Source organism: Grus americana, chromosome 14, assembly GCF_028858705.1.
Source record: "Grus americana isolate bGruAme1 chromosome 14, bGruAme1.mat, whole genome shotgun sequence".
NCBI classification, from domain to species: Eukaryota; Metazoa; Chordata; class Aves; order Gruiformes; family Gruidae; genus Grus; species Grus americana.
The window spans coordinates 16636342-16661349 of NC_072865.1; the positions used below are offsets into that span (position 1 = coordinate 16636342).

General features: G+C 42.9%; 1 protein-coding gene and 1 long non-coding RNA gene across 3 annotated transcripts in view; one reads left to right on the forward strand and one right to left on the reverse strand.

The window, feature by feature from the left end:
- The window catches only part of WWC1 (WW and C2 domain containing 1), a 72788-nt gene that overhangs the window by 41354 nt on the left and 6426 nt on the right, over window positions 1–25008 (forward strand). For both annotated transcript variants that reach the window (XM_054841349.1, XM_054841348.1), the window contains exons 4-17: window positions 837–913; window positions 1845–1924; window positions 2863–2992; window positions 3544–3690; window positions 4733–4806; window positions 9900–10142; window positions 11611–11700; window positions 14041–14579; window positions 18739–18847; window positions 20607–20687; window positions 21591–21677; window positions 22447–22639; window positions 23977–24129; window positions 24723–24823. In XM_054841349.1, coding sequence (XP_054697324.1) covers window positions 837–913; window positions 1845–1924; window positions 2863–2992; window positions 3544–3690; window positions 4733–4806; window positions 9900–10142; window positions 11611–11700; window positions 14041–14579; window positions 18739–18847; window positions 20607–20687; window positions 21591–21677; window positions 22447–22639; window positions 23977–24129; window positions 24723–24823 — 2104 coding nt within the window. The remainder of the gene's footprint in view (window positions 1–836; window positions 914–1844; window positions 1925–2862; window positions 2993–3543; window positions 3691–4732; window positions 4807–9899; window positions 10143–11610; window positions 11701–14040; window positions 14580–18738; window positions 18848–20606; window positions 20688–21590; window positions 21678–22446; window positions 22640–23976; window positions 24130–24722; window positions 24824–25008) is intronic.
- On the reverse strand, window positions 21589–24060 carry LOC129212578 (uncharacterized). The gene is made up of 2 exons (XR_008579217.1): window positions 23218–24060; window positions 21589–22007 (listed from the first exon to the last, which is right to left on the reverse strand). It is a non-coding gene; the product is annotated as an uncharacterized LOC129212578 (long non-coding RNA).

Here is a 25008-nt window from a genome sequence, read left to right on the forward strand (position 1 = left end):
TTTAAGAGCACTCTCCTGAAGTACTGGTGCACCAGAACAGTACACGAAGAATGCTGCGAACATGAATTACATTGGTGTGATGCGATATGTCTTTAAAAACACAACCAAACGGAAAGAACTAGAAATGCTTTCCCATGTTTTATAGGGCATAAACTCATGGCTGCAAGGATCAAAATATCTCCCTTGCCTACAGCTACCTCTAACAACATTGCACATTGGGGAGCTTCTGCACCTTCTGAACCAGAAGGGTTTTAACTGCTGCTGAGAAGAGAATTCTGCTCTTAATGGGACATTGATTTAATCCGGTGTGACACGTTGTGTGATTGGTTGTGTCCTCAAGGCTGTGAGAAGGCTTGCATCGCATTTTGCAGTTTCTTCTCATTCTTTGCTTTTCTTTGTTTCTAAACATTCAGTGGATTGTTTACTCAATGAGAAAGTAAAAAAAAAAAAAAAAGTAAACCTTTATGCAATGCCCGTCCCTTCAGTTCTGTGAAATGCCTTTGGAAATGCAGGAAGACACACTGTCGAATGGAGGGAACGTGTTTGGGACTCTGAGTTAAGTGTGTTAACCTGGAACAAATCAAGACTTTGGAGATGCAGGACGTGCTCTGGCCTCTTTAGTACATGTTTTTTGTGGAGTACTTGACTGCGCTATTGCCTTTCCCTGCCTTTGAGGGGTGAGAAGAGATCTGGAGAATGGGTAAAAGGGCTACACCAGCAATGTGCGGAGATCTGGGTGTGCAGGACTGATGGCGGATCTTGATTTGTGTGGGGGGGCTGGTAGAAGAGTAGGGAGGAAAGTAGAGCTGCTAAACTGGATGTTGTATTTGTTCTAGTGCTCTCTGGCTCATCGTCAAGTTCCAAGTATGACCCGGAGATCCTCAAAGCGGAGATTGCTACTACAAAATCAAGGGTAAGTAGTACGAACGGACCTTTGCTTGCCAGAAGTAATCTTCAGATATTTCCAAACCTCATGGCAGATACTAAAAGGAGATGCCAAAGCAGTTGAAAGAGCTAATGTTGCCAATCTTAATCTAGGAGATAATTTATCAGAATTCTCAAACGTTGCCGTCTTCAGAGTTTGAAGCACTTTTTTTCCCCTTAGACTTTAGACTCCCTTGGAAGCTGGCGGTGCAGACTGCTGTACAGACACGCTGTGGGGTACTGAGCTGCGTGCTGGCTCCTCGGTGTGCCGCAGCGCTGGAGAGCTGTGAGTTCTCTCCAGAGACTGGCAGCTGTTTTGTCCTGGGCTTAGTGCAGGTTGTTAGCAGCGGCAGTGTGCCCTGTCATGCAGAGCTCGGTTTGGGAAGAAGAAAGGACTAAAGTAGGTCAGTATGGCCTCTGTGGAGGAATATAAAACAGCAAGCTGTAGGGTCAGTGGATTTACAATACGTATTATCATCCTGCTGTGTTACTCATGCAGCGGGGCCTTTTAGTTTGGTATCTTGGAGGATGGCTTCTATCGCTGCAGTGTAACTCCTGTCCTGAGGCTTAATTTTTTTTTAATGACTGGGAAGGTTTTAAACATTACTGAGTAAAATCGACATGTGTTTCGTTCCTGTCTCTTGAGTTTTTCTCAGCTTTTCTGCTTAGGGGATTGGAACTTCCCTTGAGCCCCTTATTAAGTGATGTAATATCTGAGTACTGGATAAATCCCTAGCCAGTGATGATGTCCTGGGGAGGATGCAGCCAGGGCCGTTAGCTGCTGTTGAGATTAACTGATTATTTGGAAACTTTGTTTAGAGTATCATCTACACTGAATGAGTTTTGAATTGAATGGGGGTAGTGCTGTACCTAAATATTCATATAAAGTATCATTCTAAAAATGTGACACCTTGCTACAGGTGAATAAACTCAAGAGAGAAGTAGCTCACATGAAGCAAGAGCTCCAGTACAAAGAGCATGGATTTCAAACGCTGAAGAAGTAAGTTTGTTCTCAAGATCTTATTTTCAGCGTAGAACATCTCTGGCTTGTAATGCATCCCCCTCTACATTTATAAATAGCTGCCTAAATAACGTAAGCTCAAATATGTTGCTGCTGCTATCTTTAGGCATGTGCAACTGAAAGCAGTACACAGCCATGGGGGTAGTTCTCTCAAATCAATGCCTGTATGCGATTGACCACATCAGAACTGACTTCATGGCAAAAAGATTTTAAACCAGGATCTCACCAGTTAAATGGTATTCTGTTTTATTCAGTATTGCTCAATACGGATGACACAATATAACCTATGGTCTTAATTATAAAAGCCATTGTTTTAGAGCATTGAGGAAAAATTTGGGGTGGAGTGGAAGGGGAGGAAAAGTTTCAGGTACTTACCTATGTATGAATAGACATCCGGCATGTTTTAAGTAATGTTGCTGGTTAATATTTATTATAAATGCCAGCTACGGTAGCATTCCTTTGAGAAGAAGGAAGGATGAGACAGCTTGTAATTAGATTGTGAAAACAAATACATCCATGTGTGTGAGGTCTGCCTGGTTTTTGAAATCATGACTGAAAATAAGGTAGTTCTTACAGATGGCTGAGTTGATCCTCTCTGGGTTAGAAACAAGGTACCTAGCAGCAGTCTGCCCATGCATACTGTTTTGGGGGATTTCGTGGGCATCTTTTTCCTCCCTAAGGAGTGAAAGAGGTGATATGGCGAAAATCAGAGTTCTGAAGTTTAATCTGCTTCTGAGTGGAGTAGCTTAGGCAGGCATGAGTGGGGTTCTTTTTTCCTTGTTGTCTTTGTTATACTTCGGAGTGTGTTTTTCTTAAAAATTAGTGTCAAGAAGCACGCATCTAGGATGATTAAATTCACTGGACTTTATAAGGTGTTAACTTACTGTATTTTTTTTTTTTTCTAAATTTCCATGTAGAATTGACATGAAAATGTCAGACACTCAAGGTGGCTACAAACTTGATGAGGCACAAGCCATTTTAAGTGAAATGAAAGCTCTCAAGAAGGCCATCACATCAGGGGAGAAGGAAAAACAAGACCTCATTCAGGTATTGGAACAGGATGACTTTATAGCATTTTGTGTCGCTATTGCTATCAGATTGAATTTCTGAGAAGTAATTTAAGTATTTTGTATTTCAGATATGTAATCGAGATTTTTATTAGCATAAATTAGTTCTGTATTGTGGTTGGACTGCGGCCTTTTTATTCTTCAGATCCTGGAAATAAGTATAACAGCAACTAACAGTAGTAAGCACTGGCTTAGAGATGAGCGTTTGTCTCAGGGGTTTATTGATCAAGAGTGAACCAGTGTGACTGTCAGAGAGCAGATCTGGAGAAGCCGTGGAAAGGCTGTGGGCGCTTGGTGTGCCGTGCCCCGCAGAGAGCCCGTCCGTCCACGCAAGATGGTGTGCCAGTGCCTGTGGGCTACCTCGTGCCGCGGGAGGTGCGGTCCAGCCGTGCCTGACCTTGTGTGTGCCGGGTCCGAGTGCAGATAGTAAACACAGTCGCATCTTAATCGTGTAGTTTAGGCTAAAGCTTTGTAGCTGCAGAGTTACGTTGAGCAGAAGTGAGCTCACCTCATGACTTTTTATGATTTTAGAGCTTAGCCAGGTTAAAAGACAGCTTTGTGAATGACAGAGGATCCCAGTCAGACCTGTGGGCCAGCAGCGTGTCCGTGGAAAGCTCCAGCCCTCTGCTACCCCGGCAGTACCTGGACGTCAGCTCCCAGACAGATGTTTCAGGAAATGTGAGTAATGTGCGAGAAACCACGTATGTGTGGACACATTCCTCTGAACTATATGCCTTAGTATGAGTTTCCAAGCATCGATGAAAGGATACCTTCACCTGGTTTACACTTCAGTGTGACCTCTATTTTTGTGTGCAGTGTTAATTGTATCTCTAAAGGCAAACGCTGTTTCCCCGCGCTGTGTCTATTAGAAATACGCAGGTGGGAATAAAAGGGAAGTAAGTTTTATTTTGCCTGTAGGTGTAGCTTCTTGTGATACAAATATTCCCTTAGCTCTTTATAGCTGTGGTATGCTACTAGACAAGGAACATTCTGCAGCTATGTGTAGGCTAAGCTCTCATGAGGACTCTTCCCATTAGTGCATTTTGCTTTTAGTGTGTGAATGTTACGAGTGAGAACGATAGCGTATGTGCAGATACTCTGATGCCATCAGACATGGGTAGTACTCATAAACCTGTGGTCTCACGTGTGCGAGAAGATTGTAACTGTCGGGTTGGTGCCAGCCTCGGGAAGGACTGGGTCAGCGCTGTGGGTGCACCGTATGTCTCGCAGGACATCGCAGAAGCCTCTCCTGTGAACCTTTACTTAAACCTTTGCAGCTGTTTTCAGTCAGGGCCACACATGTGACTAAAGAGCTGCAGATTTGGGCATGACAGGATGTCCCTTGTCTTCAAGACTTTACAACCACAGCAAGATGTCATCCAAAACAAAATGCAACGCAGCACTTACAGATTGCAAACAGCATTTAAGAAGAACGATTACGAAGCTATTTGTGTGCGCATGAAAATACAAGCCCAAGATAGGTGTGGTAGATTTTCTTTTTCTGATAAACTAGGTCAAAAAGAACCTCTGAATCTTGTGGGGTTTTAAGTATTTGAAGCAATCATGAAAAAAAATTAATCAAATTTTCCTATTCTGTGATTGGTTTAACTCGTAAATCGGTTTTACAAGTTACACTTGCTCTTGTCACATCATCAATTCAATAGGGAATATCAAAGGAGGAGTGGTTACTAAGTTGCTGATTTTATATTTTGTCTCTCAGTTTATTACCAGCAGCAATAACCAGTTGGCTGAGAAAGTGAGATTACGCCTTCAATATGAAGAAGCAAAGAGAAGGTAATCCTTTGTACGGTTGTACCTTTTGGCTGTCACACAGCTTACTCTGAAGATATGTTTCAGTAAAAAAGCTGCCACTCAGATTGAAACCCAGCGTTACTGCTAAGTAAACATGGTAAATTTAAACAAGTGAGGCAATAGACTTTCTGGGCCAACGTTATCGTTCAAGAAATAAATAAGCATCGTAGAAATTACTAAGGAGTGACTAATACGTGAAGAATTCAGTCTGGCCACACCTGTGGGGACAGAAGTGGGTTTGCTGCCTGTTGCCAGTGCCTCCCCATTCCTAATAAGGAGTCTGTACTGCAAGGCATCTCCTTACCTTGTTCAAAATGAAATGAATGTTTGCGTGGCTTTAAGTCAGATAAGGAGAAACGTATACTGTGTTAACACCTAGCATATCAAAATACAGTCAATGACTACAATTTCAGAGCTCCTCTGCTTATCTGTAAGAACAGAAGTTTTCACCCTTGCCCTCGGGTCTGAGATGAATGAAGAATAGATTTTAAAAATTCATATCTACTTAGCAGGCTAATTTAGGCAAGAGTTTTCTGGGCTTTACTTTTTTAATAGATAATAGCTAACTCAACTAAAGTACCTGTATTTTTAGGGATAAATACTCTAGTTAAATGAAAAACCACCAAGCAATATTTAGACTTTGGCTGGGCTAGTCTTTGTTCAGCGATGTAACCATCAGTGGTGGTGATTTCAATTTTAACTGCTCTAGAGGGGCTTCGCAATTCCAGAAAAACAAACTTCACATGCATGGTACAATCTGCACTCACAACGTATGCAAAGAGAAGGGTTTTTCTCCAGTCCCTGGTCAGAGATAAGAGCTTTAAGGCTGAGGTTACTCATAAGGTTCTCATTTTGGTATATTGGCATGGTCGATAGGCCATGTTTCTCAGTGGCATAAAACTTGGTCTGTATCTGTGACAGTTGTCAAAGACTGTGTGCCCAGCTGCTTTTGACATGAGCTTACACTTTTCTTCCTAGGTGGAGCAATTTTATCAGAACTTTCTATTTTGCCAATCCAAGATAAATGTCTACCTGGACGTTCAAATCTTTCTGTGTCTTTTTAGAACAACATTAATATTAACCCCCCAAGATGCAGTAGTTAATTTTTCAGTTAAAACTGCTCTTTTAAGCTTTGCTGAAGATTGCAATTGAATTCACACCAACTTGACATCTTCAGATTGAAGTGGAGCACTCTTGCTGTAGCCTGTATCTTTTCCAAGGAGGGGCAAGTGAATAATGACAAGCCTGAGAACACAATTAATACAGAACTTTATAAAGGCAGCACAATAGTTCGTTTGAAGTAGCGATGGAGGGCGTACAACACCATCTTATAGTTAAAGAAGGTTTGATACCTTGTGTCTGTCTCAGATTATCTATAGATTTTCTCACAGTTTAAAAAACGTTATCATGAGGAAAGATGGGTCTGAATAGGCATGAATAATTGGTGCTAAAATGAGAAGATCTCCAGCTATCAGAGCACTGTGGTTTTGGCATAGTCTTTAGTAGGAGCTGCAGAAACAAATACCTTAACTGGTTTTAAGCTGGAACAAACTATGGGTATAGTGACTCACAAGGAACCTTGTGCTCCTACGAAAATTCCTCCTTGTCATGTTAGAAGTGTTTCCTGTCCCCACAGCGCAATATTAAGATGTTCCAAAAACACAATAGAGGAGCAAGCACTTTGCCCATGCACGTATAATGAAGGGAGCCAAATGGTAGAAATACATGTCGTACTAGCTCTGCATTATCTGGAAAGGTAAAACTTAAAGCCTTGAAATCAAGATGATCCCATATTAATTAGGTTAGAACTACTAGATTTATAAAGGGCTGATTGATGACTTCAAAAGTGGACTGTAGCAGACACTGTTTATAGTATTGCTGTGGACCAGACTAAAGCCACAGATGTAGGTGAATATCCAGCTGAACTTTATCATCAGGGTACAACTCTTCGTGTTCCCTCGTGCATCACTAAGTCCTTTTCTTTCACAACTCGGTGAGACAAGAGCCCTGGAGCAGATAATGTTAAACCTGCAAAAAGGAACAAAGGGCAACCGCAGTGACAAACCTTTAGCTTAATTGGTTTGGAAACTGATAATGGGTATCATGTCAGAAGAGATGTCAGTGCTACATCTTAACAAGGAGATAGCTACTGCAGCATAAATGTGCTCAGAGATGCAACTAAATTGTGTCATGCAATTTCAGACATATAGTAGTAACTCGGTTGTGTAGCACTTGCACTCTGTGCACTGTTTTATTTCCTTCAACAGTTAAACTTTCAGCTTGGGTTTTGTGTGACTGGTGGTAACCGGGCTTCTATTTCAATGTCACATTTAGCAGCATTGCAACAACAGTAGGTATTTGGTCAGTTTTTAGACCACACATCCCACCTTTTTTTTTCTTTCTGAAGATGCAAGTGCTCTGAACATCTGCAAAGAGACTAAAAATTTCATGTGCTATGCCTATATTACAGATAAGTACCAGCTTTTCCCAGTTAAAAAAAAAAGACTTGAAATGACAATGAATAAATCATCTAACTACCTTTTCTAGATAAAAAGAAAACAGTTAAATAAAACTTGAACTTCCTGTTCTATATTTTGTTCAGTCTTGCAAGCTAGTGGCCGTTCAGAAAGATGGTATGACCTGAGCCCCGTATTGCTGGTTTCTTTGGAATGCAAACCTAGCGTGGCTCGGCAGGGATAGAGTTCAGACTCGGCCAGGGAATGCTGAAGGGCTGGAGTTTTCAGCCAAGTGCAGGACAGTCTGCAAAGTATTTCTTTTGTAGTGATGCTGTTTTACTGGAAAAATAGAATACGTAAACCTCCTTTTAACTGACATGGGGAAAAAGAATGATCATTTACAAAGGTTAAAACTTGAGGTTAGTTTAACAAAGCTGTTAGACTCAGCACAGAGAACGAATTCCGGTGGAAAAGCCGTATCTGTGCAAATGTATGCCAAAAGTGATCAGATTAATGCCAACCAATCCTCTTAAACTCATATCCCTTCAAAATGCACAGAGGAATTCTAGGATTATGAATGAATGCCACTGTTAAGTCTTCGTTGGAGCACAGTGTTGCACTTAATCAGGCACTCAAAAACAAAACAGCTCCTAAGACAACCTAAAAATAGTTGAGCCGAATATCTATCAATTATGGAACTTTAATTAGAGTAAGCAACCTGCTGCGGGAAATGGGTTTACAGAAAGTGAGGCTTCTCTTCCGAAAGGTGATCTCTAGTCTGGCTGCTGTGATGGAGGAGGCAGGTCAGTCTGTGTGAGCCTCATCCTTTACAGGCTTTCTCGGGGCTCACGTTCCTCTTGGCCTCCGGGGCTTGGAAGACAAAGCTTTATAGTCCTCAAGGCCAGTCAGCAGTCGTGTAGCTGCTGCTGCCCAGATCTGCATCTTATTACTTACTCCACACGCTTTGATTTTGCTAGTTGGCATTCAATTTTCTCTGTGCCTGCATGTGTGCTGGTTTGCTGGAGGAGGTGCGCACCATCCGGTGCGCTTCTGTAGCGTACACCAAGTTCTAGAAAGAGGTGAATCCAGATTAGTACCCCGCAGCTATTTGTTGCGCCCAATTTAAGTCCTGTAATTCTGTCACCAGATCATAAAGCCCTTTTCAAGCGGAGATGAATATTGGACTTTCATTTTACATGTGCAGCATTTCACTTCCATTTCGTATGTATTTACTAAACCTGAGTGAGAGATTAACCTGAGTTAATCACGTGTATGCCTTGGGTCTCTGGTCTTCAGTCAGGTGAATTATTTTTGCAAATATCTTGCCTTATATTGCAAGATACTTTTTCTCCTTGTTTGCCTTCAAAGCTATTGTAATTCCTCCACCCCGGCCCGTTCTGCCCTCCCCATTCCCTGCTCCCCACTCGATCGTTTTTGGTTGTGTGAGTTCCAGAAATGCCAGTCCTTGGTAAGTGACATTCAGCTTCAGCCGTACTATTGTTTCTCACCAAACTACCGTGGTCACCCTGTCAGGTCACGAAGAGCTGTAGGTCAGTGAGTCCAAAGGGGACAGCTTCCTTTGGGAAGCCCAGCGTTACCGTCCTCGGTTCTCTGTCCTGGCCTGCTGCTGATTTTTTGTTTCCCTCTCTGTGCTGCACTGCAAAGTTGATCATTTGTGGAGCTGACTGATGAGCAGTTCGGGTACTCGGGAAATTGGGAGTGGACAGAGGGTTGGAGTGAGCAGCCTCCTTACCTGCCACGAGCTGTGCTATCCTCTGCTGTCAGTCAAAGCTCCTGCTAAATTCTAGCTCTGTATTGCTGTTGCTTTTAATAATCATCTTCCTGCTTGAGGTGGTGTGGTATGGTATTGAAGGATTAGTGGTACGGACTTTAAAGTGAAATTTGGAATGATACTCTAATGAAAATAGACTTTAAATTCATGCAAGTGGCTCTGGATTTAGGCAGCATTGTATTGCCTCTTCAACTCTTCACGTCCTTGGGTGCACGTGGCACCAGAAGTAGCCTGGCTCTTTAATGTGTCCCAAATGCTTAGTGTTGAGTCAATAGTTGGATTCTTCCAGCAGCAGCATGCATCTGATAAACTTCTTCATTGTAAAGACAGAATTAGTTTCTAAACTTTTGAGTAACCATTGATCTTTATCAGCCTGTCTGAATTGTATATGGCGAGTATACAGTTCTTTGCTATAAAACTGATTAAAGATCAGATATTTACCGCGTGATACTCCCCACACCAAGTACTGTGAGGTCATTAGCTGTAAGGCATATGAAACACCCTACAGTATATCTGACAGCTTTTTTTGAGATCCAGAATTTCTGTTATACTGTTCCCTGACTGGGCACTGCAGGTTAGCTACAGACTTAGCTTACCACTGGGAGCAAACCCGAGTTAAAATCCCATGCTGCACGTCAGCCTCCCAGCAGCGCCATCACTTGGCAGCGCCCTGGGAAGGAGGGTGTGTGTGGGGGGGTAGTTGTCCCTGAGCTGAGGGCCTCCTGCGGGGTGGTGGAAGATGTGCTCGGTCGTGGTTCACCTTCATGTGTCTGTGGAGCAGTAGCTCAGACACTCCTCATGGAACAACTGCTTTCTTTTTGCTGCAGAATAGCAAACCTGAAAATACAACTGGCTAAGCTTGACAGCGAGGCCTGGCCTGGCGTGCTGGACTCTGAGCGGGATCGTCTAATATTAATTAATGAGAAGGAGGAGCTCTTAAAAGAAATGCGATTTATTAGCCCTAGAAAATGGACTCGAGGAGAGGTGGAGAGACTGGAGATGGAGAGAAGGCGTCTAGAGGAAGACCTTCAGGCTGCTAGAGACACTCAGAGCAAAGCTCTAACTGAGAGGTAGGTTACAGGCGTAGGACAGCTTGCCTTGTTGGACAAGAGGTCATCGGGAACAAGCCACGACATCCCCTGGCTGAATGCTGATAGCAGTCTGCCCTCAGATTTCCAAGGGGACCATTTCTACTTACAAGGTTTTTGAAATCATCTCCCAAAAGAAACTGCCTGCAAGTCTTACTCCCCAAGTGGGGAAAGGTTGCTGTTCCTACAAATAGATCCCCTCTGAGAATGTAAGAAATGCTCAAAATAGCCCAACATAGTGTACTATGATGTTTCTGTATGCAGCCAGCTCCTTGCAGCAGCTTCTACAGTTGCTGTGCAGTCTGGAGCTTGGTAAATGTCAACAGATGGAATTTTAAATTTTTAAAATTTGTTCTTTGTTCTGAGCATCCTTGTATGTGATTCCTGTAGGAACTGGTATTTGACAGGGCTGTGGGAGTTGCACGGAATATCCTGTGAATCTGAACCAGCTGAAGAAAATGCCAACTATCCTCCCTAATTTTACTTGTGTTGCAGGGGGAGATCTCATGGGAATGTACAGTGAGGATGAATACTGCATTAGGCATTGCCTGCAAGCGCTTTACAGTCTGGGTGTGTTAATGTGGGTAGCTATGGCAATGTTACTTTTAGCTGCAGTTTCTTGAATAGACATGGAATAGGTGTGTTGCATTCACTCTGTGGCTTTGTATTTTCATTTCTTCTACACGCTCAGTGTCCAGACTACACCAATTTTCTACATAGTCTTTTCATGGTTTTATCATGCTGGAAGAATTGTGGACATCTCAGATGTTTCAGCTGCAGGACTTTTACCAGCCTGAAATATCTGTGGTTTGATAATTTTTTCTGGTCTTGCCATAAGGTGAACGCTTTTGTTTGTGGTTTTTAGCAATATGGTTCTGTTCTAATGTGCCAAAGAAAGAGCATGTTTCTGGAGAAGGATTTCTTGTCTGGAGGCCTGCTAAGTTAGAGGATGAGCACCCAAGTGCACATGTTTGTGTCTCAAACCAATTCAGGTGTGAAATAAAACTGAGATGTTGCTAAAGTCCGTAATTCATGTAAAGCTGTAAATGAGATGGTTAATAACTAAATCACGTAAACCTTAGTCATCCGCCTGCCTTGCTGAAAGCAAATGAAAGCATTTACACCTTTATTAGCACAGTAAGAATAAAAACACAATAGTATATAGCAAGCAAAATCTGCTGGACTTTTTCTGAGGCCTGATCCTGGTAACATTAACTTTTATAGTACCAGCTGTAATTATTTTCCCTGTTAGGAATTTTTTGGGATTGAGTTCCGCATTTTAAGAGTAGGATAAACACCTACGCATCCTGACCAAATTCTGTCCCACATTCTACTGTGAATTCTTATTAACTTTTGTAGAATTTCATAGAAAAACCAGAGTTTTCCTTTACTCTTCTTTTTAAATAGTAAATGCTGCTTTAGCTCGTCTTTTTCTTCTGTCTTCTCTTAGATTGAAGTTGAATAGCAAAAGAAATCAGCTAGTCCGAGAACTGGAAGAAACAACACGATTAGTCGCGATGCTGCACACGCAGCTGAAAAGGTACGTAACCTTTTGCAGAAGTCGTAGGTGCTGTAACTGCAGGTGGTGTCACTGCCTTTCCCTGCTAACAGCAGCTTCGTCCCCCAGCTGGGAGGTCTGAAAGGCCCATCAGTTATAGTAGTGACCTCAGGCCCTGGTGCGGTCAATGGAAAGAGAAGCCTTGAGGGTTCTATGTCCTATTCGGTTTGGATGGGTGCTTTAGAATGGGAGAAATAACCTGGTGGTGGTGCCTCTGTCTGACAACAGGAGTGTCTGCAGTCCCTTCTGTTTTGGACACGTAACAGTTAGGTGACAAAGGATAGCTGAGATTTTTAGTAATGTTTGAATTACTGAAATATTATATTAGTAAAGGATGTTAAAGACAGCTTAGCGCTCACACAGCAATTGAAGTGAATCTTAGTAATGTAACTACACGTTAATGTACGAGCGTCATGATAATATTTCTCTAAATTAATTCCAAGTGTGCTGTTGCTTGTAATGGTGACAATGTATTGAGATATCCCTGAATCCGTTGTGGTTCGTATGGTATATAGAAACATTCCTGCAGTTGGAATGTGGTTTGGTTGTTCAGGCTGCAGTTCTGGAAGAGCACAGGATTACTGTTTCCAGACAAATGCATGACTGCAGGCAGTAAGGCCAATCAGCATTAGCTAAAACCATGTTTTTATCTTTTTGATTAGGAAGAGAGTTGGTGGGGTTTTTGTTTGGTTGAACTTTTTCCTATCGGTGTGTACTGAATTTACTCTGTTTGTAGCTTCTGCTCCACTTGGATTCTGTTGATTTTGTGAAGATGACACTGAAAAGATTGGAAAGAAATCATGGTGCAAGACTGACATGTAAATAAGCCACCATGGAGAATAGCTATCTCTGATGCTCTTATGCAGTGGAAATGCATCATATTTTCACTTCATCTAGCTCATTAGGGATCTTTGGAGGTGACCAAGAAGCATGCGAAACTAATTTCTTCCTAACTATGTGCCCAGTGTTCTTGGCGTGCTCCTTCATAAGAAAAAGCATTTGTTATTAACCCTATAATGCAAAATGTCTGGCATTCAAAGGTATGCACAAAATGAAGTTGAGCCCAGTTTGTTGATAGGGAAAAGATTAATTTAAACCCCCTCCCTTTTGATAGTGAAATACACTGAAAAGCTGTAAATTTATTAGTCCTCGCCAGATCTATATATGCTGCCAAAACACAGAAACATTTATCATGTTTCAATTTTCACCCAAAAGCTTTTTTGAACAAGCGTGATGCAGTGCACATCTGTCATACTAATGCAGAAGACATTTTGTGCCAAAATTATACTAAAATCTGCATACTTGCCTGTTTTGCATAAGGTCATGGCATAATTACATGAATGCAGCTTCTAGCTTTTACCCCATAAATAATAAATAAGGGATTATTAGTCTTATTATATCCTCACTGTTTTTCAGTGGGGCAACTGAAGCCACTTATATGCAGAAATTTTTCAATAGCTAATCCATATCTGAAGTGAGGGTTAAGGCTCTTTAAACAGTCAGTAACGAGCAAGATATTTCATATCCAGAGCAGGAATGTTGGTTTAAATGGAATTTCTAGGGATTGTATATGTTGTAGTGAGTACTGGAGGATTTGTTGGGTCTTCTGAGCAGAAAAGTGTGCTGTGGTGTCTGGGCTTTCTCATCTGAACAGACTTCTACTCAGCACCTGCTTAAAATTAATTTTGCTATCAGTTATGTTCTGAAACTAGATCTCTAGGGATAAATAATTTGCAGGAATTGATTTCACAGCCCAGCCGCAACTCTTCCCCTTGCTCTCCTGGCCCTGGATTCCATGTAGCAGTCTTTACGTAGGTAAATCCTGCTGGTTTTCTGGTAACTGCTGGCTGTCGTGGTCTCTGAGGGCCAGCTCCGGGCAGCTGTGATACTGCCTTTTGGCTGGGGGTCCACGATTGAGGCAAATGGAAGAAAATTTCCATACGGACACATACAATTGGTTGCAATAACTTCATCTTCTTGCATGGGCCTTGTTGGGTTTTGTGGTCTGCTCTGGAGATTAACAGGAACTATAGATTTTGTCCAGATTTTAATTAATTTGAAACTATTCGTTAGAGTTTTTTGGCTAAACAAGGACTGTTACGAGGTTCATATGGTGAGTAGAAGAATGTGTATGAACTATGTTTTTATTGAAAAGTGACCCGACTTTTCCACTGGGTAGACTGTGGTTCTGGATTGTTGTGGGGACTAATGCGTATGGCCTGAGCTAACAAAGCATAATGTACCGTTTGGTGACATTGCAGTGTTTCCCTGAGAAATTGGGAGATACAGTATAATAATGGTTTTCTGACTTGTTTCCTTCAGTCTCTCCACCAGCATGCTTTCCCTCTCCTCAAGCAGCAGCCCTGGTTCTCTTGCATCTAGCAGAGGATCTCTTGGCACCTCCAGCCAGGACTCGTCCACCTCAGCCAGTTTCACTGATCTCTACTACGAGCACCTGGAGCAGTTGGAGCAGTTGGACTCGGACTATCAAAACAAGCTTGACTTGCTCTTAGAAGGAGCCACTGGATTCAGACCATCAGGCTGTATCACCACTATTCATGAAAACGAAGTAGCAAAACCTCACAAAGCAGATACCACCAGTCGCATCCAGGCTCTGAGATCATTGTCTGGTACTCCAAAATCCATGACATCGCTGTCTCCAAGGTCATCTCTTTCTTCTCCATCTCCACCTTGCTCTCCACTGGTGATAGACCCACTCCTAGCTGGCGATGCCTTTTCAAGCCATATGGATTTTGATGATGCAGAGATAAGTACAAATCTCTCAGAACTCACCCTGAACACTGGAAGTGGCAACTGTAGACTGGAAGAGCCTAGAGCAGGAGATAAACATCTAGGTCAAGGTACGGTAACAAACCAGTTGCATGCACATGCATGCATTTATTTTTAATGTAGTTTATAAAGCATTGAGAAGCAAGTATTTCAAAAGCTGTCAGTCATCTTGATATCTTTGTGCTGAAAAGCATATTCAACTGTGTTCCACCTTGCTTGGGAGAAAGGGTTGGTATTTTAATTTGACACAAAAAATACTGCTGGTCTGATGAGTCCTACCGAAGACTGTATCTAGGTGTGGGTTTAGTGTACTTACATGCATGTGTACACAAATTACAGGGATTTCATGTGCAAATATAAATGGTTGTGGTGGGATGCCTGGTTTAATTTGGCACTGAACTATTCACAATGTTGCCTAGCGTTTTGGGTCTGAAATTGGGAGGCATGTAACGCCATATTGACACAAACTTTTTGGCCAAGCTTTTAAGGAAGACTGGGAAAGGCATTTAGTTTAATAGTTAACAAATGATAATAAAAATCCTTCCCTGCCACCTCAGCTTATACAACATCTTGCTCTGGTTCCCAGTAAATCAGTAGCACCGAATTTATTCACTTCAGCTGAGCAGACATGTCAAGGCTGTGCTTGAATTTCTGCTGTTTTGAGGGGGATGGTCTCATAGCAACAAAAACGTGTTTAGATTGTAAGCATGATAAACTAAGACATTTAGAGATAGTGGATGTTCTCATATATGCATATGGCTTATTGGTGGGTGGAAAGGGTTCATCCCTTTTTAGAGTGATGCCTGGGCTGAAGTGGAGGGGAGCAGCAGGCAGGGCACTCGTGCTGCTGCCTGTCTGAAGCCCTTGCGATTGACTGTAGTTGGGTTAAATCCTACGGCGATGAGTGAAATGCCTGGATTTGTAACTGCAGTGAAGAGGAGCTTTAAAGGCAATATAAACTTGCAAGCTATAGTTGTATGAACCAGCAGTGCAGTTTGTTTCTGGTTTTCATAGGATTATAAAACAGCCTATGTGAATAAAGGGAACTAGCACCGTGTTATCACTGCCTTCTGCATTAGGAAGGCTGATACTATTTAAAATACAATAAAAGACATGCGTGCAGCTCCTCCACTTTAAGCTGCCATTTTCCTACAAGCAAAAGTAGGAAACAGTAATTATTCTTATTAGAACTGGGTGCTGATTAGTTTTAACCTTTTTAGCTCTTCAAGATTTGTCAGGGCTGTTAAAGTGAAAGCTCAGGTGTTAAGCAGATTAAGTGATTATTGCTGTTAGCCAGTCAGCAGACAAAATAATCACCATAAGTAGTTTATTTCAGGGCAATAACGAGATGAGATTTTACTTGTCAGGCATTTGGGGGGCAGGGGGTGTCAGTGTACCACCCGAAAGGCGGTGGCTGGATCTGGGGTGGTCGGTACTTGGCCTCGTGGGCAAAGCACGCTCACGCGTCCCTGTACGTAGAGCTGAATAGCATATACCTGTGGGGTTTGCTTTTCGCTTCTGTTAGAACAGAACCTCTGCTACCTTTGAAGCTAAAATAAGGTTTCCTCTCTCATCTGAGTGATACCCGAGCGATGTAGGTGAAACTAATAGCAAAGCCTGGCATCTGCAGAGTGTGGCATTCTCTGAGGAAATGGCGTGGGCGTGACGACTGTGCATGACGTGGCTCTGAAGGCCTTGTCATGGTGTGTCCAGGAGAGCCTGCAGGAGGGAAAATGGCAGGAGTGAAGAGCAAACTTTAAATTCTTCATATGAGTGGGGGAAGAGGTGAAAAAACATAGAAAGTGCTGTCTGCCTGCTTGGAAATAGAGAATACAGTTGAGTCATTTCTGAACTCTTCCATAAGCTTTTTTTCAGTGTGATACCTCTTTAGAGACTTAGAAAATCCAAATTTTGTGTTAATTAGCCATATGAACAAGTTACAGGTTCAGTGTGTGTGTGTAAGACTTGCAGGGCTGAGCTTCCAAGTCCTTTGCAAAAAAAGTAAGGAAAAGGATGGCTGCATGACAAGTCCTTTTCAGGGAACCCATTAATCTTTATTTGGGTTTACGCTTTAGCATTCTGCTGTACAGACACCGGCTTCATTGCTGGGTTTTGTGCACCTCTGTATTCACTGTCCTTGGCCGCAAAGTGCTCAGGTGAAGTGATCAAAAATGAAGACTTTCTGGGTTGAAATGACTAAATGGCATTGGCAAGTGAAGGAGAAAAAGAGGTTGAGCCCGCTGGAGCCTTACCTGCGACGTCCTTCCTGGTGAGGAAGCCTCACGCAGAGGGGTTCAGAGTGGCGTTTCTGGGAGCGGTGCGTAAAACTCAAACAACTTGATCTAGAAAGCCAGCCAAGTGGGGAGGAAATTATTTTCATATTAAAACCATGGTATGAGGGGTACAAAGCAGCACTAAGGAAAGAAGAGACATAGTTCTGACCCTGCCCAGAGTATGTGGAGTGCAGCAGGGACCAGGCCCTTGCACATGGCAGGAGGGAGGATGGATTAAATTGTGAATGCCATGTTAAATGGCTCCATTTGTTTCAGTTAATGACTGATACATTTTGTTACAGATGCTAACTTTTATTCATGTGGTTTGGCCCATGGCGAAAAGGTCTGGACATTTATTTTTGTCCAACAGTTCCATGGGAATATCAAGATGAAAAATACCATTTAGTGGTGTTGTCAAAAAAAATACATGGATAAGTGGGCCCAAATCGCACACGTACACTCAATGTATCAGTGTTACCTGTAGCACCCTCTACTGTTGATTGTAGAACAAATCCTTATATTATTCCATAACCCTCTATTGAGCTTGCACACTTTTTGCACCAATGTTTTCTCAAACCTGTTTTTAATTCTTTAAGTGGCTTTGAGACTGTGCAAAAAACCTCCACAAACTGCTTTGTAATAAAGAAAATATGAGATGGAAACCACGTATTGCTTTGGGGGCATGTGCTTTCCTAAGGCCGTGGGAAAGAGGGACCGCTTCTGAGAGACAAAAGCCCCTTGGAGAGGAGCGCGTTGCCACACTTCTGCTGTGGGGTACAGCTGCTCCTGGGGTGACAGCGCGGCACCGCCTCGCCTCGGAGCAGGTGCCCCAAAGCCCTGCCAGAGATGGAGAGCCAGGAGCTGGGCACATCCCAGCCCTCATTAGCCACCTTGGCAGACAGAGTTCTCCAGACTCTTGGCTGAAGCTTATCTCTGCAGAAATGTGATGGCTCAAGTGAAAAGGTGCAGAATTTGCAGAAGTTTCCCGAGCGTATCTCCCTGTTCTGTAGCACAAGAAATCTAAGTGAGGTAACACCTCTGGGCAGAACTTGCTTCAACTTCCTCGGTTTTTCTTCCCTATCTCCTTTTCCCTGCATTCCTGCCTGTGGCTGCTACTTTGAATCCTATAATATCTCTCTCTTTCCAGTTTATCCAGGTAACCTGGTCTTTCTGGACCTATCTTCTGTCCTGTGCACACTAACCTTTGAGTTCAGGGGTAGGCGGGTGGTGGTTTGTTGCTGTTTCCCCTCCTTGAAGCTAAATGTTTGGTATAAGCTTTGCAGGTGGGATATACCCCTCAGCATAATCCGTACTTGGCCAGAGCTTGGTCAGTACGGTTTGCCTTGCTGCTGCTCTCTGGGGTAGCTAGGACCAGAAGGCCTACTGCCTGCTTAAGGGGACTTGCAGTAGAAGCTGTTTTATTGGTTCATATTTATAACTTCACTGGAATTCACGAGTTCTCCTGCTTCTGCACATTGCCCATCTTGTCACGGGTACCTCTCTGCCCTTCAGGTGCTTTAAAAACTTCTCCTCGCACTGCCTGCAAGGACCTACGCCCATGGAGGTGCCGGGGGTAGCCAGTTGTAATGCGCTCAGCACAACCGGTGTGTGACCTCAGCCTTTGGGTACGCTGCTGCAGGACCCAACTATTAAATGGGCATTGACTGTGCAGTGCAGCCCTGCTTGCACCTCTTCCACATAAGCTGCTCCTCTGGTTGCCCAGGGGCTTTTAGTTCTCCAGCGGCACGTTCCTGAAGCACTGCCTTGATGGTGGCTGTTGAGCACAGCCTGCCCTACCTGCATCCTCTCTGTCTTTGGAAACGTGCTGTTGCTTAACAATACTTGGGTGGGGAAAAAATGCAATTCAGGGGGAGGATGAGTTAAAAGCTGCTCCAGATCCAGACAGTTCCTTTTCATTAACACCTGTTTTTGATTTTCCTCTGTGCTTTTCTGATAGGTATAAATGCAGCTGGAGGGACGGCACTGAAGGTGGCGTGTGTGTCAGCTGCAGTGTCTGATGAATCTGTTGCTGGAGATAGCGGGGTATATGAGGCGTCTGTACAAAGGTAGACATCAGATCTCTCTAGGAAGAAGCCAATGACTCAGCTTTGCACAAAAGAGTCAGATGGAATAACGCTGGTTATGATCTTTTTTGTGATTTGGTGGCTAAAGTTCTCAATCTCAGATTTCTTAATACTTCTGAAAAAACTATGAGCAGGTTGAATTGGATGATCAATGTGACCCATGCTTCCCATAATAGAAGTAGCTGAAAGCAAGCTCACGGAGAACTGTTTGAACAGCTGGTCTGTGTGTGAAGGCACTGGTAAGCTGCGACTGCTGCCTTGACGGGGGTAGCGGAGCCATCTGGCAGGTGTAAAGTTCCCCTCCTGTCAGTTGGCCGTGCCGGTGTCAGTGACAGCCCTCAGTCAGCGTGAGAGGACCCGGGGATGTTTAAGGCAGACAGCAGAAGCACCTTGAGCTGCCTCAGGGTTGCGTACGCGCCACGATGCAGTTCCTGATGCTTGGCTCCAGCGTGTGATTTCTGCAGGATGTGCCCCCCTCAGTGCACCGCTCTGAGCCGGAGCTGGGCGTCACTGCTCCTGCTGGGCTGCTGGGCCTCCCCTACTGCTTGCTCCAGCTGCCTGGGGTGCTTTGACAGGAGGCTGACTGGAAGGCACTGATCTTATTGATACCTGGTTTGGCTGCACCTAACATGGATTTTCTTACTATTTTGTTGGCATTGAGGTGAATTATGGGGTCATTTGTTGCAAGACACAACTGTTGAGGTGAAAAATTGCTCATCTCATATCCCCCCCTATTCATTCATTATCTTCATTAATTTTCTAGAAAAAAGGAGTAGATTTTTATGTTTACAGCACAGTTCATGTTGACGAGGATGTGCAGTGCTTCTGTAAAGTAGACCTCATGGGCCAAGCCAGACAGTTGGGTGTCCTAGGGTCCCTGTGTCCCCCCCCAGCAGGATGGAGAAGCTCTGCGGAGAGGGCAGGAGGGATTATGTGTGACAATTACAGAAGGCATCCCATGCACACTCGCACGTCTAACGTTAATTCATGTTCTCTGGGTTGTTGAAATGACCACAGTATCATTTTGATGCCTGTAATAAACGGTGAGGCTAGGATGAGCAGTATGTTTGTCCTCTGTAGCTGAAATGTAATGAAATACAAGAGAGCACTAAGTAATATGGAAAATACTTGGAAGAATGCTAATCCTGTTTTCATGTGCCACGGCATAGTCTCTGAATCAATTAGACAATGAATGTAGTTTAGGGGACTTTCAGTGCATAAAACTTTGGAGGAGGAGTACATTGGGAGGAAAATGATGCGGGTTTCAAGGAAGAGCAGTCAGCGTACTCTGTCACTTTTAATGTGCTTAGGGAAGTTTGATTTCTTAAAGAAACAAAGGAATGACTTAAATCTAATCAAACTTGAGAATTTTTGCCGTTGTGATGCAGGACAGGATTGCAGTTGTTAAGTCTTATTTCTGTTGCTGGGCAGTCAGCTGTCTTTACTAAAATCCAGTCAAGGGAACCCTTTAAAAATCCCCCACTGCCTTATTTTTGCAGAGTCTTTTGTGTGGCTTTTTTTGGCAGTGAAGGGGAAAGGCATATGACTTTCTGCTGATAAGCACTGTAATACATACCTCTAAGCATGATTGCACTTACTTCTTAAATGGGCTTTCTTTTGGCTGCTAATTTTACAAAATCCATACGCCCAGCCCCTGAATGGAAGCAAAAAGATCTTGCATCACCTAAATGCTAGCACTTCGAGGGAAATCAAGTCCCTAATTGTCTTTAATTTCTTTCAGACCATGCGTGTCAGAAGTGATGGTGTTTGACAGTGATGATACAGAAGCAGTTGCGACAGCTAAAGTGCAAATTGCAATGAGGTAAGCGCTATACACTTTTATTGGATTTTCCTTCAAATGGAAAGAATGATATATGGGATTTAAAAGATAGTGCTTTCTGTTTTCTTATCCTGTTTATCCTGTCCTATTAGTATTAACTAACTAATGCCCTCTTTGTGGGCTAACAGTCCTTGGCCTAGTTATCCTTTCACGTCAGTGCAAATCACCTGGTGACAGTGTGGTATGAGGGTGCAAACCAGCAACGGGAGCACTGACAGTGCTGGAGAAAGCCTTTTGCTGGCTTGCAGTCTCCTTTAGTGCGCAGCTTGTGGGGGAAAAACTGCTGAGAGTAAAGGGCAATCCTAATCATCCACCACACCTGAATCCCACAAGTAGTGGGTAAGGCACAGGGAGGCAGGCACAGAGGCATCTTCCTTAAATGACTTTGTGGAAGATTATTTATGATTTGAGGAAAAATAAGTAGCACAAAGCTCTCGTCATGACCATTGACGGTAAAACAATGGTTACCCATAACATCTTTGCTGTTCTACTTCAAGTATTTCTACTTGGAACTTTTGTATATTACAGTCATTATATAAGGCCTTTCAAAAGGATTTAGTTACAATAGAGCAATTTAGCTAGGCCCCAGGAAAGGCAGTGTGTGTTAGGTCAAATCTGTAGTCCATTGTGTCTGAATTCCTAAGCTCTGGATGTTCTGGACTGGTCTAAATTCTGGATATTCTGGTAGCAAAACTTCATGAAATATGAAATTGGTTTTGTTTTAAACTATAGGCAGGCCATGATCCTGTTATAGTTTTGTCTTGTTTGTAAATTTTTAATGTTGTTTGTTTGTGTTAATGAAACAAGTGAGTGGAGTACTTGTTCGTGGAGTCTGAGGCAGACTTCTCTAATAGTAATGCCTTTTTTTGTGTCTTTCCAATTCAGATATGATGACAAAAATAAACAGTTTGCGATACTGGTCATTCAGCTGAGTAATGTTCCAGCACTGCTGTTACAAGAAGATCAAAAAGTGTAAGTGGGTGAAATAAACACGCTTGAAGTATTTGTATGAGATTCCAGGAGGAATTAAACAGATGTTGGTTTTTGTTTTTTCACACTCTTAAAAATTTACCCTTTCTGAAATGCTGCTACACTTCATGTGTAGTGATGTTAAGGAAGTAATAAACCCACAAACTGAAATAAGATGCATTTTTTTTTTCCACAAAGGTCTGTATTTGCTAGGAAAAGACTTGCCTGGAAGTAGAACTAGCCAGCAAGGTTCTTAACTGTAGCAGTGCCCAGAGCAACAGCATTGAGTGGAGAGGGGGCGTTCGTTCTGCTACGGAACTCATCCTTGGACACCTGCACAGGTGCACATGGGAGAAATGCTCAGCTTCTACTCGACTCATTCTAGGCACAAGTTTTTTAAATGCAGCTGTGTGCTGAATAAGCTGACAAAAATTGGGTTTGTTTTTGTATAGCTGTTTCTACCTACAAAAAGTGTATGTTAGCAATGTGACAAGTTGTACGGACGTAACCAACCATGTAAAACATAATCCCGTGATGTTTGATTACAACATTCAGAAGGATGAAGTCTACGGCAACTCATGCCACTTCGTGTCTCTGATGTTGCGATGAGATGTTCCTTTTTTCTCAGTTGACTGATATTCCAAAGAATAGGATAGGACAGTAGTGTCCGCAGTGCTTAGGATGTATTTCACTTACAGATTTGTGGAGCCCTTGCGATGGAGGGAACTGCAAACCTGTAGGGTAGTACTGACTGCAACGCTTTTTTCAATAGGAACATTCGCGTGGCTGTCCTGCCCTGTTCAGAAAGCACAAGCTGCTTGTTTCGCACAAGACCGGTGGAAGCTTCAGACAATCTTGTGTACAATGAAGTATTTTGGGTTTCTATCTCTTACTCGGCTTTACGCCAGAAGACTTTAAGAGTAGATGTTTGCACTGTAGATAAGTCTCACCTTGAAGAATGTTTGGTTAGTATTAATCTCTATTTTAATGTCTTTGTGTTTGTTTCCTCTTTTGAATTAGACAAAATTTTAAACTCTGAAGTATGGCAATTTCTGTGAAAGTTTTCTCGATAATCCTTAGCTATATGCTCTCTCCCAGGTAGTGTTCTTAGCAGTAACAATTTTGATCAGGAAAAATAAAAATCTATTAGTTAAATGTCTTGTTACAGACCTGCTGGTGACTTTCAGACTACTAGATTTCCTGCGTCTCATGATTTAATGTGAAACTCTACCTATTTTTCTTCCTTTTGGAAACATTTGTTGTAATGTAATTGAGAATGGACTTGTCACAGGAATTTGGAAGCCACTGTAGAATATTAAAGATCTCTAAAGGATTTTTAAAAAACACTATTAATCTACACTATTAAAATCCATGAGAGTATAGTTTTTTGAGTGCTAGTATTGCCATAGCCAGCTTCTCCCTATTGTTAGAAGAGTTTTGTTGTTGTTCAGTATTACCTGAGCAAGTTAATTTTAATAGAGCTATTTCTGGAGTGTTGTACTCCAGAACACGAGTAGGGTGTGTTGAGCAACCATTAACTTACGGAAGAGTCGATGTTTTGTCCTGCATGTGTAGCATCTCCCTTGGCTGGAGCGGGACATTTTCTGGTGCTTCTGCATTTCTTCCTTCCCTTGCTTTGCAAAGCACACTTTGGTTCAGGAAAGCATCTGTTTTCCAAATGTTTTGGGGGTTTTTTTGGTAGCATGTACAGTCCTACAGTACCTGAGCTCCAGGTGGGAGCACGTTAACTCGCAGCGGGTGTGCTCAGCATGCGGTGTGCTGGGCTGGTGCAATGGAGTCCACTCAAACGTGGATTCAATAAATTGCAAATCAGTTTTATTTTGGTTTTGAATATGTCGGGATGTGTCCTAAACCATGACAAGGCAGTTGAAGAGGAATGGAATATGCAAAACTAAAACATCTCAGTCCAAGGCAGGGGTTTCTGTCAGCCTTGCAGATTTCTTGAAAGGGAGTCTTCACCTCCTGTTCCTTTCTCTTTTTCTTTGAACCTCTGGCTGTAATTTATCCTGGTTGCAGTAGCACCATTCATACTTCTGGATTCTTGTACACAGGAGCTGTAGTGAAGCACTTGCTGCTTGGATTGGAAGTCCTAGACAATGTTAAAAATAATTCAACATAAAGCATTACTAGTGCTGTTGCAATGGGGATAAATAGGGCAATTTTTCTTTTGTCAAACTTGCCGAAGTCAAGTGGTCCTGGTTTTTTGCTCTCATTTCTTCTTACTGGTGTGGTAGTGGTTCATTTTAGTATTACACTAAAACTGTGTTTTTGCTCTCAATAGGGTGGAGCACAAATTAGCCTTGCCGAAATATGTAGATCCGGAGAGAAATCAACCCGTTGGTATAACCTTCTTAGTTATAAGTACCTGCAGAAGCAAAACAGGAAAAGTAAACAAGGAAGCATTCACTCTGAAGTACCCTGCACTGAAAAAACAGTAAGAACAACTGCTGAAATCAAACAAATCTTTTGTAAACAGTACTAAAGAGAGGGTTTATGTGGCTGAAGGACTGTTACAATGGATGAGAAGTGAAGGCTGCTGTGTTTATATTTAGAAGGTGAAAATGTCATTAAGCGCAGCAAAATAATTGACATGTTGATTACAGATACGCCCTTGTCCTGGGCTAAGTACTTACTGAAATCTGCTCCTCACGAAGCTGAGGGATGCGGTATGTGGTGTGTGAGCTCTTGCCTTTCTTCCCACTAGACAGTTCACCTTGCTGCAATGAACTTGCTGAACGAGTCAAGATACAGACTTACCTTTGCACGTGCATGGCATGCAGTATGCTTGGCCTATATCTGTACACGTGCATATGCTAGTGTAACTGGGGGAGGCGGGACAGGTATGCACACACAGGCTTGACTGAGCACTGTCTGTGCAACAGGCTGCTTGAGCAACGCAGGTGTGGAGACTACAACTCCCTCCTGCCACCAGAGGAAAGCTGGTTGGGGCTGTTCTGACCAGGAAGGCTGGGCGCTTTGTGGTTTGAGAGAGTCGTATCTTCACAAGAAGCCTCTTGATCTCCTCAGGACTCTGTCTCAGCACTCTTAGAGCAGACAGCTGTTGAACTGGAAGCTGTGGAGAAGAAACTGGAGGAAAGCAGAAGCACTTTAACTAGTGGAGAGAGCTGGTAGGTAGCATCCCACCGTCTTAGCAGAGAAAAAAGCAGATAGAGAGCTGTGGCAGGCTTCTTCTGTCTCTTTCTGCTTTGGTGAAAAATCCTGTTTCTTCTGTTCTGGAAGTTGTGCTTGGAAAGGAGAACAAAGCTGATAAACGTTGAAAATAGTCAATATCACTGTGCTAACTTTGTTATTT